General features: G+C 38.3%; 1 protein-coding gene across 3 annotated transcripts in view; it reads right to left on the reverse strand.

The window, feature by feature from the left end:
• Positions 1-5,955: 5,955 nt before the first annotated feature.
• The window catches only part of pccb (propionyl-CoA carboxylase subunit beta), a 56,049-nt gene continuing 45,054 nt past the window's right edge, over positions 5,956-16,950 (reverse strand). For all 3 annotated transcript variants that reach the window (XM_087993746.1, XM_087993748.1, XM_087993747.1), the window contains 6 exons: positions 15,010-15,133; positions 13,077-13,184; positions 12,050-12,150; positions 8,552-8,650; positions 7,649-7,748; positions 5,956-6,966 (listed from right to left, as the gene is read on the reverse strand). In XM_087993746.1, the coding sequence (XP_087849872.1) occupies positions 6,845-6,966; positions 7,649-7,748; positions 8,552-8,650; positions 12,050-12,150; positions 13,077-13,184; positions 15,010-15,133 (654 nt within the window). In that variant the 3' untranslated portion in view covers positions 5,956-6,844. The remainder of the gene's footprint in view (positions 6,967-7,648; positions 7,749-8,551; positions 8,651-12,049; positions 12,151-13,076; positions 13,185-15,009; positions 15,134-16,950) is intronic.

The raw sequence follows: 16,950 nt of genomic DNA on the forward strand, positions 1-16,950 counted from the left end.
GCCACTTGATAACTTTGATGCAGAAAACTTCCCTCACTTTGAGAGAGAGTACATTGGTAGTGGCAGAAGTTAGCTGAATTTGGATTTGCTTTGCTTTTCTGGACAGGTCATACCTGGGTGACTGTCAAGTAGATGCCATTGCTGTGGCTGTACTACAAAGCTTGGCAGAAGGTATGCTGTAGAATTCAATTATTTTTACAATAATTAATTTTGACTTCCTCACATGCTTAATCATGTTTAATTGTGATTATTTGTTGAATAATACTTGCAAGCAAGAAACCTTATGACTAGGTTAGGGTAAGGTTTATGCTTTTATTGCTATATAATGGTTCAACCTAATATAAATTTAGATTGACCAATGTTAAAATACATTTGAAGTGGACATGTGTATTTTTAAAATGATTTAGTTTTATAATTTAAAGTTTGAAGCAGTTTTTGTATTAGTTTGTATTGTTATATCTAGGTTTAGTTTGTGTTTTTTGAGTACCAACAGTTTTATTAATTCATACATGGCTTTTGTAACAAAAGGATATTGATTGATATTCTAGAATTCTTCGAGGTACCATGTGGAAGGGTAGTTGACCACAGAGGTGGCATTGCGTACTCTAGATACTTTCTAGTCAACCCATTCAGAGTAGTAACTATAACACTCCATAGTCTAGCAGACGCATCAATTGTTTACTGGTGCCACCTTATCATGATAAAGATCTATGGAATTGGTAAACTAAGGACAACCTCTTATAAAAGGGACAACCTAATAAAATGATTGGCATGTTAACTAATAAGGAGATAATGATGGCAGTGATGTCAGTAAGGTGACCTTTTTTTCTTTAAAAAGTACTCAAGAATTGGGCAAATATTGTTTAACCCATCCCAGATTTACTTGTCACAACTCACGCACTAACAATCTAAATAGAGTTCAAGAGACTCCATGATTATTCATGAGGCTAGCAAGATTTAATGAGGCCTGAGTTTTAGTGGATGGATGCACAAAAAGCCATTTGATACCATGGGACTTAACTATTGCTGAAAATAGACACATTTTGTTGAAACGTTTTAACTTGCATACATCAGGACTTTCTTGCAAGAATACCAATTCAAGTCTTGTTTGAAGTGCTGATTGTAGAGGCATTTTCATGGAGAGTTAGTGATGATTGGCAATTAACGATAGGTTTTGGTTAAATTTTACACCAGAAGGTCTTTTGTAGTGCAGTGGTCATATCCTTCCCTGTGAGCCAGGAGACCTGGGTACAGGTTCCATCTGCTCCAGAGGTGTGTATAACATCTCTCAACAGGTTGACTAGAAAATAGCTAAATTTTAAACCAGGCAGTTGGCAGTGGTCAAGACATTGCTCTGAGAAATGAACAAGCAAGTGGCTGTCACCTCTTCTGAGTTGGAACAGATAGTATGGATATGTTCTTTATGCCTAGTAAAGAAGAGCCCTGTATCTTAATATATGTACCTTCCAGTACGGATCAGTTAGATCAATTGGCTGATGGCTGATTTGTGATGAGGAATGTTGCCACTGGCATAGGTTCAATTCCCTGCACCAGCTGAGATTACCATGAAGAACCCTCTTTCTCAATCTTTCATCTCCGGCATACTGACACTCAGATTAGCACCACCAGTCATGTTTCTCTAATGATAAACAGCCCTATGGTCCTCTGGGCCAGTGAACTCAGAGGTGTGATGAGCAAGGTACTAACTAGACTAACTTTGCAGCATTGTGTCCAACATTGGATATGATTCTGCTATTGGAAATTTGTTGAATAATCCTTAGCAGGACTTATACACTTAATGGTAAGGTCCTAGGGAGTGTTGCTGAATAAAGAGACCTTGGAGTGCAGGTTCATAGCTCCTTGAAAGTGGAGTCGCAGGTAGATAGGATAGTGAAGAAGGCGTTTAGTATGCTTTCCTTTCTTGGTCAGAGTATTGAGTACAGAAGTTGGGAGGTCATGTTGCAGCTGTACAGGACATTGGTTAGGCCACTGTTGGAATATTGCGTGCAATTCTGGTTTCTTTCCTATCGGAAAGATGTTGTGAAACTTGAAAGGGTTCAGAAAAGATTTAAAAGGATGTTGCCAGGGTTGAAAGACTTGACCTATAGGGAGAGGCTGAACAGGCTGGGGCTGTTTTCCCTGGAGCATCGGAGGCTGAGGGGAGTGACCTTTATAGCGGCTTACAAAATTATGAGGGGCATAGATAGGATAAATAGGCAAACTCTTTTTCTTGGGGTCGGGGAGTCCAGAACTAGAGGGCACAGGTTTAGGGTGAGAGGGGAAAGATATAAAAGAGTCCTAAGGGGCAACTTTTTCACGCGGAGGGTGGTACGTGTATGGAATGAGCTGCCAGAGGAAGTGGTGGAGGCTGGTACAATTGCAACATTTTAAGAGGCATTTGGATGGGTATATGAATAGGAAGGGTTTGGAGGGATATGGACCGGATGCTGGCAGGTGACACCAGATTGGGTTGGGATATCTATTCGGCATGGACAGGTTGGACCAAAGGGTCTTTTTCCATGCTGTACATATCTATGACTCTAAATATGGAAAGATTTATGCTGTCAACCAATTTAGAGTTACCTAAGTGATTAAAAATGTTCTGATCTCAAGTATTTCAATTAATTAATTAGGTAATTTGTTGTCATAGAGCTTTTCTGAGGGCTCTTGTGGTTCAGTGGTCGTATCTCTACCTCTGGACCAGGAGGTGTAGGTTCAAATCCCACCTGCTGCAGGCATGTGGAACAACATCACTGAAAAGGATGATTAGAGAATGTCTTTGTAGACCTTTTCTAAAGCAGCATTGGCCAATCCACAAGTTGTGATTGCTTCATTCCTTAATCATTTTCTGTCTAGATTACCGCATTAGTTCAGTGGATATGACTATTATTTTGATTGGGCAGACCCATTACATGTATGCACAACCAGGATGTGAGGTATAGTTAGTATGTTTGCAGATGACACCAAAATTGGAGGTATTGTGGACAGTGAAGAAAATTACCTCAGAGAACAACGGGATCTAGATCAGATGGACCAGTGGGCTGAGGAGTGGCAAATGGAGTTTAATTTAGATAAATGTGAGGTGCTGCATTACGGAAAAGCAAATGAGAGCAGGATTTATACACTTAATGGTAAGATCCTGGGGAGTGTAGCTGAACAAAGACCTTGGAGTGCAGTTTTGTAGTTTTTTTTAAAGTATAGAGTTGCGGGTAGTGAAGATGACATTTGGTATGCTTTCCTTTATTGGTCAGAGCACTGAGTAGCATTGGAAAGAAATTTGCAGATGTACAGGAAATTGGTTAGGCCACTTTTGGAATATTGCATGCAATTCTGGTCTTCCTATCGGAAGAATGTTGTGAAACTTGAAAGGGTTCAGAAAAGATTTACAAGGATGTAGCCAGGGTTGGAGGATTTGAGCTATACAGACAGGCTGAATAGGCTGGGGCTGTTTTATCTGGAGTGTCGGAGGCTGAGGGGGTTTATAAAATTGAGGGGCATGGATAGGGTAAATAGACAAAGTCTTTTCCCTGAGATGAAGGAGCCCAGAACTAGAGGGCGTAGTTTAGGGTGAGAGGGGGAAGATATAAAAGATTTATGGGGTAACTTTTTCCACAGAGGGTGGTGTGTGTATGGAATGAGCTGTCAGAGAAAGTGGCAGAGGCTAGTACAATTGCAACATTTAAAAGGCACCTGGATGGGTATATGAATAGGAAAGGTTTAGAGGGATATGGGCCAGGTGCTAATAAACGGGACCAAATTAGGTTAGGATATTTGGTTGGCATGAATGAGTTGGACCAAAGGATCTGTTTCCATGCTGTACATCTCGATGACTCTGACTAGGAAGTGGTATGACATGGAAACTTCTGTCAGCAAGAGTTAATGCAGGCCACTAATGAGTCAAACATGCTGTGTTGAGAAAGATATTTTGATAAGTACAATATGAAGTAGGAAAAGGGATTTTTAAAATTTGAGCTTTTGGTCTAAAGTGCAACAATGATCAAATGGGGATGTTGAAAACCAAGAATTAACCTGAAGGGAAGTGCCAGGTCTCTGAAGCTGATTTAAATATATACTTTTAGATCCTAAGTCTATCTTCTGGTGTAGATACTTTCTGCTAATAAATTCTAGCCATTGCACTTTAAGGAAAGCACTCAGGCTGCAATGTAAAGAGCAATGGCATGACATCATACTGATTTAAAGGCTGCTCTAGAGTTGCTCAGCCATTGGAAATGACCCAATCCAGTTGACATACAGCAGTGCAGGAATAGATAGAAACCGAGGCAGTGTGAAAAAAAAAGTCCCAAAGTCGTCATTATTCAGGTTGAGATGTTAAACCACATTTCCTTAGTTTCTCCAGCACTTTGTTTCCATGTAACTAAATGTGGTTCTTAATAGCAACCAAGTTCAAAATCATTAGTGGTCTTCCTCTCAATTATATTTTGTATTGGACGACATCTATATTGTAAACCAGCATAATTAAGAGGGGTTTCTGTGACTAGGTGACAATTTATATGTTGCAGCACCCTATGGGCTGGTTGATCATTCATCCTTACACAGATTTATGATCATGTTTACAGGCAGGCTGGAAAAATCTGAAAACCTTGCATTTCTTCTTGGTGTTCAGTGCCATTTAATTTTGTTATTCTGTTAATAGTTGTCTATTAGACAAACAAAATTGAGAAATAAAATGACATGTTCCGCCACTGATGAATTGCTCTCCCCTCAACGATTAAGTGCAGAAGAGGAAAAGGTAAGAAACAAAGAATTTGCACTTTTTAAGTGGTGTTCGTGGCTGATATACATTGCTGGATTAGTGGTGCTGGAAGAGCACAGTAGTTCAGGCAGCATCCAGGATGAGGCTATTTATTCCTAGTATCTAATTGTTTTTGAGAAGGTGATGGAGCTACTGCAGTCCATTTGATGTAGGTACACCAGGTGCTATTCATAAGGCAGTGTCTGGGTTTTGGTCAAACTGATGAATGAGCAACATATTTCCAATTCTACATGGTATGTGATTCTGAGAAATTTGCAATTGATGGTATTCGAAATGCCTGCTGCATTTCTTCTAGGCAGTCGAAGTTTGGGGATTTGATGTTGTCAAAAGCCAAGATGAGCAGCTCATTGAATCAGCATTGATCCACACCCTTTGATATTGATTGTGTCATGAATGCAGTATTACAAGACAATCTGGGATTAAAGAAATCCAGTAATTTCAATGATGACCATTAAAAATGCAAAGGAAAGGAAATCTGACCCAGTCTGGTTTATAAGTGCCTCGAGACCCATGGTCATGTTATCTAGTTGCCTTTATTTTCAATGAAATACTGTGAGGTGGAGAAGTCAGGTACCCAACACTACAGTGATATGAGAGAAGAATTCAACTAAAAATTCAATCAGATTAGAGCATTTTTCTTAAGTGGTGTTTTTAATTATGTCACCCCTGATGTCCCTTTAAAATTCATTGTCTTGTAATACTGTGTTCATGACAATCTGGGGTTACACCTATTCACAATAATATCGATGAGGGATCACTTCAAATTACTTGTGGAGACAATCTCGTTGACAGAATGAAGGCAACTGGAGAAAAGTCACTCAAGGGTGTCTTGCTCAGGATAAAATATCTGCCCTCTGAATTGGTCAAGTAACTCCATTTAATTGAAGGGTAAATGCGGATAGCAACAAAGCTAGCTTTGTCAGTCATGCCTATATGCTGTGAAAGAATAAAGAATGCTGTGAAAATCTTGGAAAACTGAATGGAATGATTATCAATGGAAATGGATTTTCTGGACAACATTCCCTGCAAAGCTACATGTTTGCTAAAAGCAAGGTCACCAGGAGAACTCCCTACTCTTTGAAGAGTAGGTTGGGTTGTTTTACATCTGTGAAAGCAAACAAGATTTTGATTTGGAATCTCATCCTAAATTCTTACCTCGTCAAAAATCATTCAACACCAGGTTATAGTCCAACAGGTTTATTTGAAATCACAAGCTTTCAAGGCACTGCCCCTTCAAGTGAAATGAAGAGCGCACCCAGACACAGACTTTATAAATGAGAGATCAAACAATAATACAAATGGTGAGAGTGGAGTGACAACAGGCTGTATATGCAACTGATTTGAGTGTCAGACAGTGAATAACAAATGAAGGAATGACAATAATCTGATTATCTCTTCCTCAATTAATTACAAAAAATTAACAATAAAATGGTGCTAGAGCCAAACCAATGGACTCGATACAGTACCTGGCAAGACTGTGTTCAAGATTTTGAAATGGGACTTGAAACCACAATCCACAAATCTCTTGGGGAGAGGTTAATATGCTACCATGGAGATAAAGATACCCTTTGGTATAAAAGTATAAAATGAAACCTGAAAATGTAGCACTAGATGTTGCAAGGGAATTGGATGAAAATAAAAAATAATTAAATGTGTTCTGTAAAATTGTCATGGCTGCTGTCTGTGTTGCAGCATCATATAGAACTGAATCTGTTTTCCTGGTGTACTGACAATCAAGGTGAACCTTCAATATGTTCAATTATATGTTACTACTAACGTGCCATATGATTTGAAAAGATGATCACTGCCATTCTGAACTGTTTAATAGGCTTATTGAAGAAAAGGCAGAGTCCCATTAACTGCAGATTTAGACAGCTGATATACTGAGTTTGCAGGATGTTCTCAGGTTATAATGGCGTGCTGTTTTCAAAGATTTGAATCAAACTAGCATTTTGTTGTTGATTTCAAATTTATTCCTAAATGATGACAGCATTGTTTGTTAACAAAAATAAAATCAATGGTTTTGGAGGGGAACATTCTGTTCATCTGCTTGACGTCTAAGTTTTTTTTTCACAGGGGGATATTGCCATGTTTTTTCCAAGGGTTAGTCTGTTTCTTATTTGCCAGCATCTCCAAGTCTCGACAAATACGCAATCGAGTGGTTGCTGGTTCAATTATGTCATCGACAAAACCTGCATAGAACACACAAGCAGAGTAGATCAGTTTTACAGTAAATTAACTGAGCCAGAAATCTACTTTAAGTATAAAAACAGCTGTCTGGTGTATTAACTGACTGAAACTTGGCCAGTGCTAGATACTGCATGAATAACAAGACTAAACAGAATGCCTGGAAGAAAGTATAAACTTTTGCAATACAGAAGTTACTCATTTTGTACGAGTTAGATATATAGGGTATTGCTTACTCTTAATCTAATTTGTTTTAAATGAGCTTTTGTTTTAATATTTAGTTTGTTTCCTAATCAAGGCAAAGATATTGGAGCACCAACAACAATGCTCTGTATAATTGACTGTAGCAATACAGGGAAATTGAACAATGTTTCAAGCTGAATATGAAACTTCACAACTGAAAATACTTGCAGGCCACCTGACTATTTCCAGCACACTGTTTTTGCTTTGTACCATTACTGAATTTCAAAGTCTCCACTAGTGAAGGTGGGAGAGACGTACCAGTCCTCCTGGTGAGCTCAGCTACATTACAATACATGGGACAGTGTGTCACAGTGCTGTTTTACTTCTCAATGTCTGTTGTGAAGGAAGATGGTCAACTTCATTTTAATTGATACTTTGGAGCTTAAAATACTCAAGAAAATGAAAATTAGAAAATGCACAACACATGCTTCTTCTTGAACTTGCCTCTCACAGCTGCTGGGAATGGGTTTGCAAATGTTTCCACATATTCTGCCTCTGCCTCTACTTCATTCCCTTTTCCTTTAAAGATTATCTGCACAGCACCCTTGAAAAGGAAAGGAAAATGTCAAACAATGAAATGCATATTTCCAATAAAATAACTTGTTTACAACATTTTACAAAATAATCATCTACTTTGAGTGTTCTCTTATACCAACCAGATTTGTTTGATCAGTAGTTTAGTGAGAAACCAAAGGATTTTATACAGACTGCATTCATCTATCAGCAGATTCAACATGACATGGTAATTCTTGGTAAAATCACAGAACAGATTTCTGGCTTCCTGGGATAAAAGTTGTACATCTCATGTAATGTAAGCTAGATAATTATACAAAATATCCATGATTCATTTAATCCCTGCTGATGAATATATGGTCATGCAGGCACGACACAGAAAAAGACTGCATTACGTTTATTATATTAGAGACCAACCATGCTGTATTACTAACGAGTTACATGTTCCCTTTCTCTAATCTATCTTAGATTGCTATCTACAAACTAGTTAGAACTTACACAGCCTCTGCATCACCTTGGGTTTTCAATTATTTAGAAGGGACGTAAATTCATATTTAAATTGACAATTGATTTGCCTTTCACAAATGGATGAAAGATGGAAGTATACTAGTTTGATTAGGTAGTTCACTTCAGTAATGATCATTTTGGCCAAACTTTAAATTTCATACAGCTAAATTCTCGTCTCTGTAACATGCTCTATACCCATCTCAAAGATTTGTTTGAATTATTAGTGAATTAACAATGTAGGCAAAGGTCAGCCACTCATGACAGTCAGGACTTGTATCTATGTACTGCTAAAAGGGTATGTGATAGAAATGCAGAGGTGTCACTTACCTTAGCACCCATAACTGCAACTTCTGCTGTTGGCCAAGCATAGTTCAAATCACCTCTTAAGTGCTTGGAGCTCATCACATCATATGCACCACCGTAGGCCTACAAAGAAAAACATTAAGTGAATCATCTTTTAAACAGGTGAAATACTGTAAAGTCTGTTAATAAAATAGAAATAACATTTGACAGAGTTCCAATTGCTCTCCTTCATATATCCTATGCTCAAAAATTTCCTCCACTTTTTTTGTTCCTATATTTAATGCTCCCAGCTGTTCTACATCTCTCTCATTACAGTCTTAAACTTCAGATTTTAGTTATTTTAACTCTGTCAGGATTCTCTGCAGTTAACAAATGGTATGACTGCCACCTCCAGGTGCAAAGAGAAGGAACCCAATGTCATTTGGAAGCAACACAATCTTCAGGCTACAATACAGAGAAACTAAGAGCTAACAGGAACAAAGACAACTGTTGTTTATGCCCTGGATCGACATGAGCCAGGAGTACTAATTAATCTGAAATAACAGTGGAGTAAGGTGTGCACAGAATGCTGTGGTAGTGTCAGCTCATGTATGACATATCTTGAAGCCTTCACTGTCATCTGTCCATACACAGGAACAGCTTATTGGCTGCTTTGATGTTTGGAGTAAACATTCCAGGTTCTTTGCTGCTTGCCATTCCAAATTTGGAATGAGGTCTTGCACACCACAGTGCAAATAGTTTCTCCTGCACCAACCAGCTAACACCACTAGATGAAACCCGATCAATTAAATAAGTAATCAAGGTGAGTTTACTCTTTTGTTTTTTTCCCCCTTTAAAAAAAATTCGAATTTTGGTTATTTCAGCTAAGAATATACTGATTTACACATGTACAGAATGCTATTTCAGTCTGTGTACACTTGCTCAGCAAAGAAAATGCTTCATGATACCTAATTCTGGCTTTGAGGGGAATTAAGCTTCATTGAAAGACACTAGTTTCAGGGAGTAAGCACAACAAAGTAAGGACTTCCCATACAACAAGTGGAAGTTATCTTCATTATGTAACTGGCTATTTTTTTGATGGTCTGGTCAATTATTTGTTAGTGTCACCACTGGCTTGCAAAGGACCAAGTGGCAGAAACCCAAATATGGTCATGAATATTTCATCCCTGATATACAATAAGGTGGATTACTCATTTATTTGAATGTTACATTTTCAGGTTGAAAATAATGCAGGGAGTGGCAAATCATGGGTCAAGCTACACCTCTGTCTCAGCAATGTATCCAAACATTTGGATTAGCCAGAATCAGTATTAAACATTATAATAACCATGGTTAGACCAGGACATTTTTAAAAGTTATTGGATGAACATTTCCTTGTAATGACAAATCTACCTCCTCAATCTCTTTTGTACAACCAGTGAACAGGTCAGAATTCTACACTTCATGGAACTTCTTTGTTATGAATATAATATTATAAATTCCTCAACTTGCAATTTTCCCAAGCAGCATTCCAGACGAAGTGGTGATTTACATGTACTTTATTCAACTGAAGTCTATTTGCTGCTCACGATGTGATCTTCTCTCCAATAAGGAGATCTAAAGAGATTGGGTGGCCACTTTGTGAAACAGCTCAGTGCAATATGTGACCCTAACTTCCAGAGAGAGGCCTGTCATTTTAGTGCTCTATCTTATTCACATTGACAAAGCTACCCCTATCCTGTTTCACTGTTCATGCAAAGCTCAATATCAGCTTGAGGACTGGGAACTTGTCATTTGAAGAGGCATTTTACAGCCTTGCCGATGAACACTTATGATCCTGGAGCAGACCACCAAAGTTATGTTACAATCTGGCTGGGACCAGCAACTTCAAGTATACGAAGTGAAAGATCCAGAGGACAATACAGAGCAAATATCACTGAAGTTTTTCATCGGCTGTGCTCTGCTGTTGTAATTCTTGTAGGCTTTGATGAGCTCGTGCATTTTCCCCCATAGTGTCCTTTCTACTTGCTCAGCTCTCCAGATTTGAGTCCTGAATCTAGCTGTCTACAAGTTCTTAGAACTGCTTCCAGCGTTGTAACTGCTGTTAACTGATCTTGACTCCTCACTGAGATCCCCCCAACACACACACAAAATCTGTGGTTCAGCTAACTGCAGCATCCAACATGGAGTCTAAAACTCAATCACTCTGACCTTTGACTTTAAAAACTTGCAATAAATGCCTCCTCTGTTGCTAAGCAGAATTGCATGTAGACAATATTTTGGCACAGCAAAATGTAACAGTTAGCATCAGATATACTCAAAGTAAAAGTGGCAGAGTCAATAAGCCAGAAGTTGCTCTTTAAGACTACGCTCCATAAGGACACACAGATCCAAGCAAAATCTCAATACCATGCCCCCAGATGTTCTACCCGAATATAAAACTTTTCAGTTTTTTTTCCCCAAATAGGGTAGTTGTGTGTTGGTGCCTCTGCAAACTAAGATGACAATTTAAATTATCCACTCATTAAATTTACCACTGAAATGTTCTCTCACGAACTGGGACAAGGTTTGAATCAAAGTGCCAGAGATAAGGGTGTATGGTCAGACTCATTCCACACAGTCCATTTTCAGTTGAGCATGTACAATAATGAGATACAGAAATAAACAGAGGGAGTATAACATGGGAAAGTGTGAGGTTATGCATTTTGGTAGGAAGAATAGAAGCATGGACTATTTTCTAAATGGGGAGAATATTCAGAAATCTGAAGTGCAAAGAGACTTTGAAATTCTATTCCAGGATTGTCAAGGTAAACTTGCAGGTAGAGTCATTTGTTAGGAAGGCAAATGCAATTTTGGCATTTTTTTTTTAGAAGGACTTGAATATAAAAGTAGGGATGTACTTCTAAAGCTTTAAAGCTCTGGTCAGGCCATGTTTGGAGTATTGTGTGCAGTTTTGGGCCCCATATCTCAGGAAGGATTTTCTGGCCCTGGAACGGGTTCAGAGGAGGTTCACAAGAATGGTGCCAGGATTAAAGCTTAACATATGAGGAATGTTTGGGGACTCTGGGTCTATACTCGATGGAGTTAAAAAGAATGAAAGGTGTGGGGTGGTGTGGGGTGGGGTGGGGTGGTGGGCAGAAATCTAAGAGAAACTTACCAAATGGCCTGGACAGAGTTACATTGGGAAGATGTTTCCTCAAAGGAGAAATGAGGACCTGGGGGGCACAGCCTTAGAGTAAAGGGAAGACCTTTTAGAATGGAAACAAGGAGAAACTTATTCGGCCAGAGTAGCAAATCTACAGAATTCATTGCCACAGAAGGCTTTGAGTATATTTAAGACTGAGATAGATAGCTTCTTGATTGTCAAGAGGATCAAGGGTTATGGGGAGAAAACAGGAGAATGGGGTTAAGAAATGTATTAGCCATGACTGAATGGCCTAATATTCTTTCATATTTCTCTCCTTAGGAGTAATAATTACCACCCAAACTGACCAAATGGGTTGTGTGTATGGGTAAAGATTCTTTAGTTCCACCTTCTCTTACCTTTCGTGTGATCACTGTAATTTTGGGCACTGTGGCCTCAGCAAACGCATAGAGCAACTTTGCACCATGTCTGATGATTCCGCCATATTCCTGGCTAGTTCCTGTGTAGTCATATGAAAACATCATAAACTATAATCCAGAAGAAATACATAAAGGTCTTTCTGTATCAGATGAAGAAAGAATAATGGATTTGAATTTGCACTCAGTCAACAAACAATGCTCCACTTCCTTATGCATTGGAGCTTGCAGTTATTAGGAAGCTATTTCAACTTCTCAGCTACTGAAGGGGATATGGGAGTCAAATCGAAGATTTTATTGTTGTACAGGGAGTCTAAACTAAAAAGCACAAGTTAGATTATACACAATATACAAGTTAACAAGATATAATTCATTGCCAAACCTTGATGAAAGTTTTTTTAAAAATTCATTTTCAAATCTCCAGCACTTAATCTTCAGTGCCAAAGGTTATTTGGTCATTATCACTACTTATTACAGCACTAAGTTGTAACATGTTTTTCTGGTGACTTTAATGTATAGCTAATGAGTAATAAAGGAACTTTGTGCTTTTCACACGTTACAATGATATGCCTTCAGCAAGATGCTGCTATTACACTGAAGTCTCTGGAGGAGTAAGGCCACATTGACAGTAAATATCTGATTTTCATTGTTTATCCTGCGCACAGTTAAATAAGTACTATTGAAGCAGCACTGCAAGTAAAATTCTGTTTGGCATCCAAATTATCTTTAATTGCCTACAATAATTACCACACAAGTATGCGAATTGCTCCCATATTTACACATTACAGCAAAAAAAAAACAGGTGATAAGGTAGAACTGGATAATAAAACTAGGCTAATTATTAAATAGGAATGTTTTTCTTGTGACTCACCTTGACCAATGCATGCAACTAAACTAATGATATTTAAATATTATAGTATATTATGACTTAGATTAGGGTGAGAGAAAGGTTATTTGGAACCTCTGTCAAACATGACTGTTATTCATGCTGTCAGATTTTAGGTCCTACCTGGCAAAAATCCAGGCACATCCACAAATGTAATGATGGGGATATTAAATGCATCACAGAATCGGACAAAACGGGCTCCTTTTACCGAAGCATTGATGTCTAGACAACCTAAAGAAAAAGAAATTAAACTAGAACAGTTTTCTTATGAATCAAACCAAGCTTATAACTCTTTATTCTGTTAAAATTGAAAGTCAGTGATGAACAAGCTACCAAGGCTAATAGAAATTAAGAAAAGATAAAACAGAAAGCATGGTTTCTAATATCCAATGGTTGGATGGGGTGATGAAGGCTTAAAGAAATTCCAATTAGTACTCTTGGTTGAATCATTCTAGTGTGCTACAGCAATGTTGCCTTAAGAATATTGAAATGCAACCACACAAGTTACTGAAAGTTAAAAATTCTTTGGCAAGCAGTACCATCCCACAGCATTAAGGTAGAGTTGCCTTAGTCCCAACAGATTGTAAAGCTGCTCTCTCATGAGAGTTCCACATTTGAACCTCAGCCAGTCTTGGAAATGAATGCTGTTGGCATTACTCTGCACTGCCATCCAGCCAACTGACCACCTACTTCTGACACAACTTCAATTTTAAGAACAAACCAGCACCCTTATTTCAATATAGAAACATCATTCATTGGAATTTTCACTAGTGTCCTCCATAGGAACAAACTATCCTCTAGATCTTGTGTCTGAGAATGGGCTAAAGAATAAAAATCTGTTATACCCCTCAATTGATCTTCTCAGTAATTCCTGGTACAATATCTTATTCTTGACCCATTTTTCCTTCCAATGCAATATTCACAACTCCTGCAGCAAAGTACACAAGGAAACAACTTCCATTAACTTCCTTATTTTAAAGGGTCAATATGACATTTCCTATTTCTCAATTTATTGTATAATTTATCCACTGTTAAGCCTTTATATTTAATAAGAATTTCTTTTTGTTAAATTTTATTGAATTTTCTTTTGTATACTGTAGACAGCAAAATTCAAAAGTCTGGAAGTTATCCTTATGACTTCCATTATAAATCATGTACACTGTTTTCCAACTCAGGTTGGCGCATGACTTGAAGAGGAACTTGGAAGTGATGTTGTTCCCATGCATCTGTCTGCTCTGTCCTTCTATGCAGTCAAGGTTACAACTTTGAAAGATGATGTCCTAAGCGCCTTGGTGAGTTTGTTGCAATTCAACATGTCATTGGTACACACTGCAGCCACTGTGTATCAGTGGTTGAGGAAGGGAATATTTACGGTTGTAGGTGGTGTGTCAATCCAGCATGCTGTAAAGCTTCAGTTAAGTGCAGATTATTCCATTGCATTTCTGATATGTGCATTCCAGATGGTGAACAGGCTTTTGACAACGCAGGAGATGAGTTATTTGGCACGGAATTCTCAGCCTCTGACCTGCTCTTGTAGTCACAGCATTTGGAATGCTGGTCTAGTTCAATTTCTGGTCAATGGTAACCCTCTTAATGTTGATATTGGACGATTCATCAAATAATTGTACTGAATGTCAAAGGAAGATGGTTGGATTTTCTCTTGTTGAAGATGATCATTTCTTGACATTTATGGTGCAAATGTCAATTTTCATATCAGCCCAAAGCTGAATTTTGTCCAGATTTTCCTGCCTATGTCTGAGAAGTTGTGTATGGTGCAGAATATCATCATCATCAGCAAACACCCTCACTTTTGACCTCATGATTGAGAAAGGCCATTCATGAAGCTGATGATGGTTGGATCTAAGACACCAGCCCAGGAAATGCTGCAGCAATTGAGATGATTAACCTCCACATATCACAACTCACCTGCTTTTGTGCTAGGTAAGACTCTAACCAGTGGAGAACCTTATCAAGTGTTTTTAAGTGTTTTATATCCAGCAATGCTGCAATCTCAGTAAGATGGGAATTTTTTTGGAAGGGAAGTTAAAATACTCACCTGAAGCCACTTTAGGTTGATTACCCACAATTCCCACTGTGCGTCCATTCATCCTGGCAAAACCAATAATAATGTTCTTCGCATAATTAGGCATGAGCTCAAAAAATTCCCTTTCATCTGCAATCTAAAACAGATTTTCAAAAGGTGACTGTTTGAAATGTGCTTCAAAAAATGTTAAATATTTATCACTCTACGAAGAGCTGAAAAATTCAGCTGAATCCCAAAACAACATAACCATGCGCTGCTAACAGAGTCATTCATTACAGAGATTACAACAAACACACTAAGGATAATTTCACAAGAGTGGAAGCGAGGAAATCACTGATCCACAGGACCTGAAGAAACGTACATTTAAGTACATAGTATACATCAAGCCTGAAGATCAGTGACTGTTTAGAAACATTTCTCTCAAATTGCAATATTGCAGCTGTCGATGAGCTTGAAGATTTAGGGCTGTAAATACAAATGAGTGAATACTGCTCAACAGACACAAGAAATCATTACATAAGGCCTAATTGATGCTACCTGATGCAATAGTTATATTACAATTGCACAGAGCTCTGGTTAAACCCTGCATAGAGGACTTGCTTACAGTCCTGGGCACTGTGCCTTTGGAAGGTGCACAGTAGGTTCATTAGATTGACAAATTCCAAATAATCCATCATAAAAGGAAACCATTAAGCCATCATGCTTGTGCTGCCTTTATGAAAAAACGCTACTTATTTTCATTCAATAATATGATTAATCTTTAACTCCATTGTCGATCAAAACTCTACACGTTGTTTTGCATACTTCACGACAAAATTCATTACTTTATACACGCGCAATAAATTTCATCTGCTACATATCTGCCCTTTCACTGTTAGGTCTGTGTCTTTTTGAAGTTTTGCTACCTTCCTCACTACATTTCTGAATTTCATAACATATGCAAACTTGAAAATTTATGCTCAGTTAATTAACACATATCAAAAAGGGCCAGTGGTCCCAGCACTAACCCACCAGGGAATACCAGTGCACACTCCCCTTCAGAAAAGCAATTGTTAACTCTTACCCTGCATTTTGTCCCAAGCCAATTTCATAACCACTTAGCAACTGCTTCCTGAATGTAACGGGCTTCATTTTCATTAACAAGTCTATTGTGTGGTGTTTAATCACATCTTTTCAAAGTTCACATGTACGTGAATCATGTAACTCATTAGATCTTGAGTGATTAGGCAATTCTATCAAGATAATTAAAAATGATTTGCCTTTGACAAATCTGCAACAGCTTTCATTTTTTAAGCTTAAACTTTTGCAAATGCCAATTTCTTTTTCTTTCACATTGTTACTGCAAAGCTTTCTTATATTACTAATCTTATTTATTTATGGAATGTGGATGTCACTGACTAGACCAGCATTTATTGCACAACCCTTGTTGCCTTTGAGACGGTAGTGGTTAGCTGCCTTCTTGAACCCCTGAAGTCCATTTGATGCCATAAGAAAGGGAGTCCCAAGATTGCGACCCAGCAACACTGAAGCTACAGCAATACACTGGGGCGTGGCTTGGAGAAAAACTTTCAGATGGTGACGTTCCCGTGTATTTGTTGTCCTTGTCCCTATAGATGGTAGTGATCATGAGTTTGGAAGGTGCTGTCTCAGAATCTTGGGTAAATCTCTTCAGTGCATCTTGTAGAAACACGGCTGAAATTGAGTGTTGGTTTTGGATGGAGTGAATGTTCAAGCTAATAGATAGACTGTCAATCAAGTGGGCTGCTTTGTCTTGTATGGTGTCAGGTTTAGAGAGTGCTGTTGGAGCTACAATCATTCAGACAAGTGGAAAGTATTTCATCACACTTCTGTCTTGCATTATGCAGCAAGTTGACAGATTCTGGGGAGTCAGGAGGGGAGATACTTGCTGCAGGATTCCTAGCTTCTGACTTGCTTTTGTAACCAAAGTGTTTA

Source organism: Chiloscyllium plagiosum, unplaced genomic scaffold, assembly GCF_037043375.1.
Source record: "Chiloscyllium plagiosum isolate Xiang-an unplaced genomic scaffold, Cpla_swu_hap1 HiC_scaffold_13, whole genome shotgun sequence".
NCBI classification, from domain to species: domain Eukaryota; kingdom Metazoa; phylum Chordata; class Chondrichthyes; order Orectolobiformes; family Hemiscylliidae; genus Chiloscyllium; species Chiloscyllium plagiosum.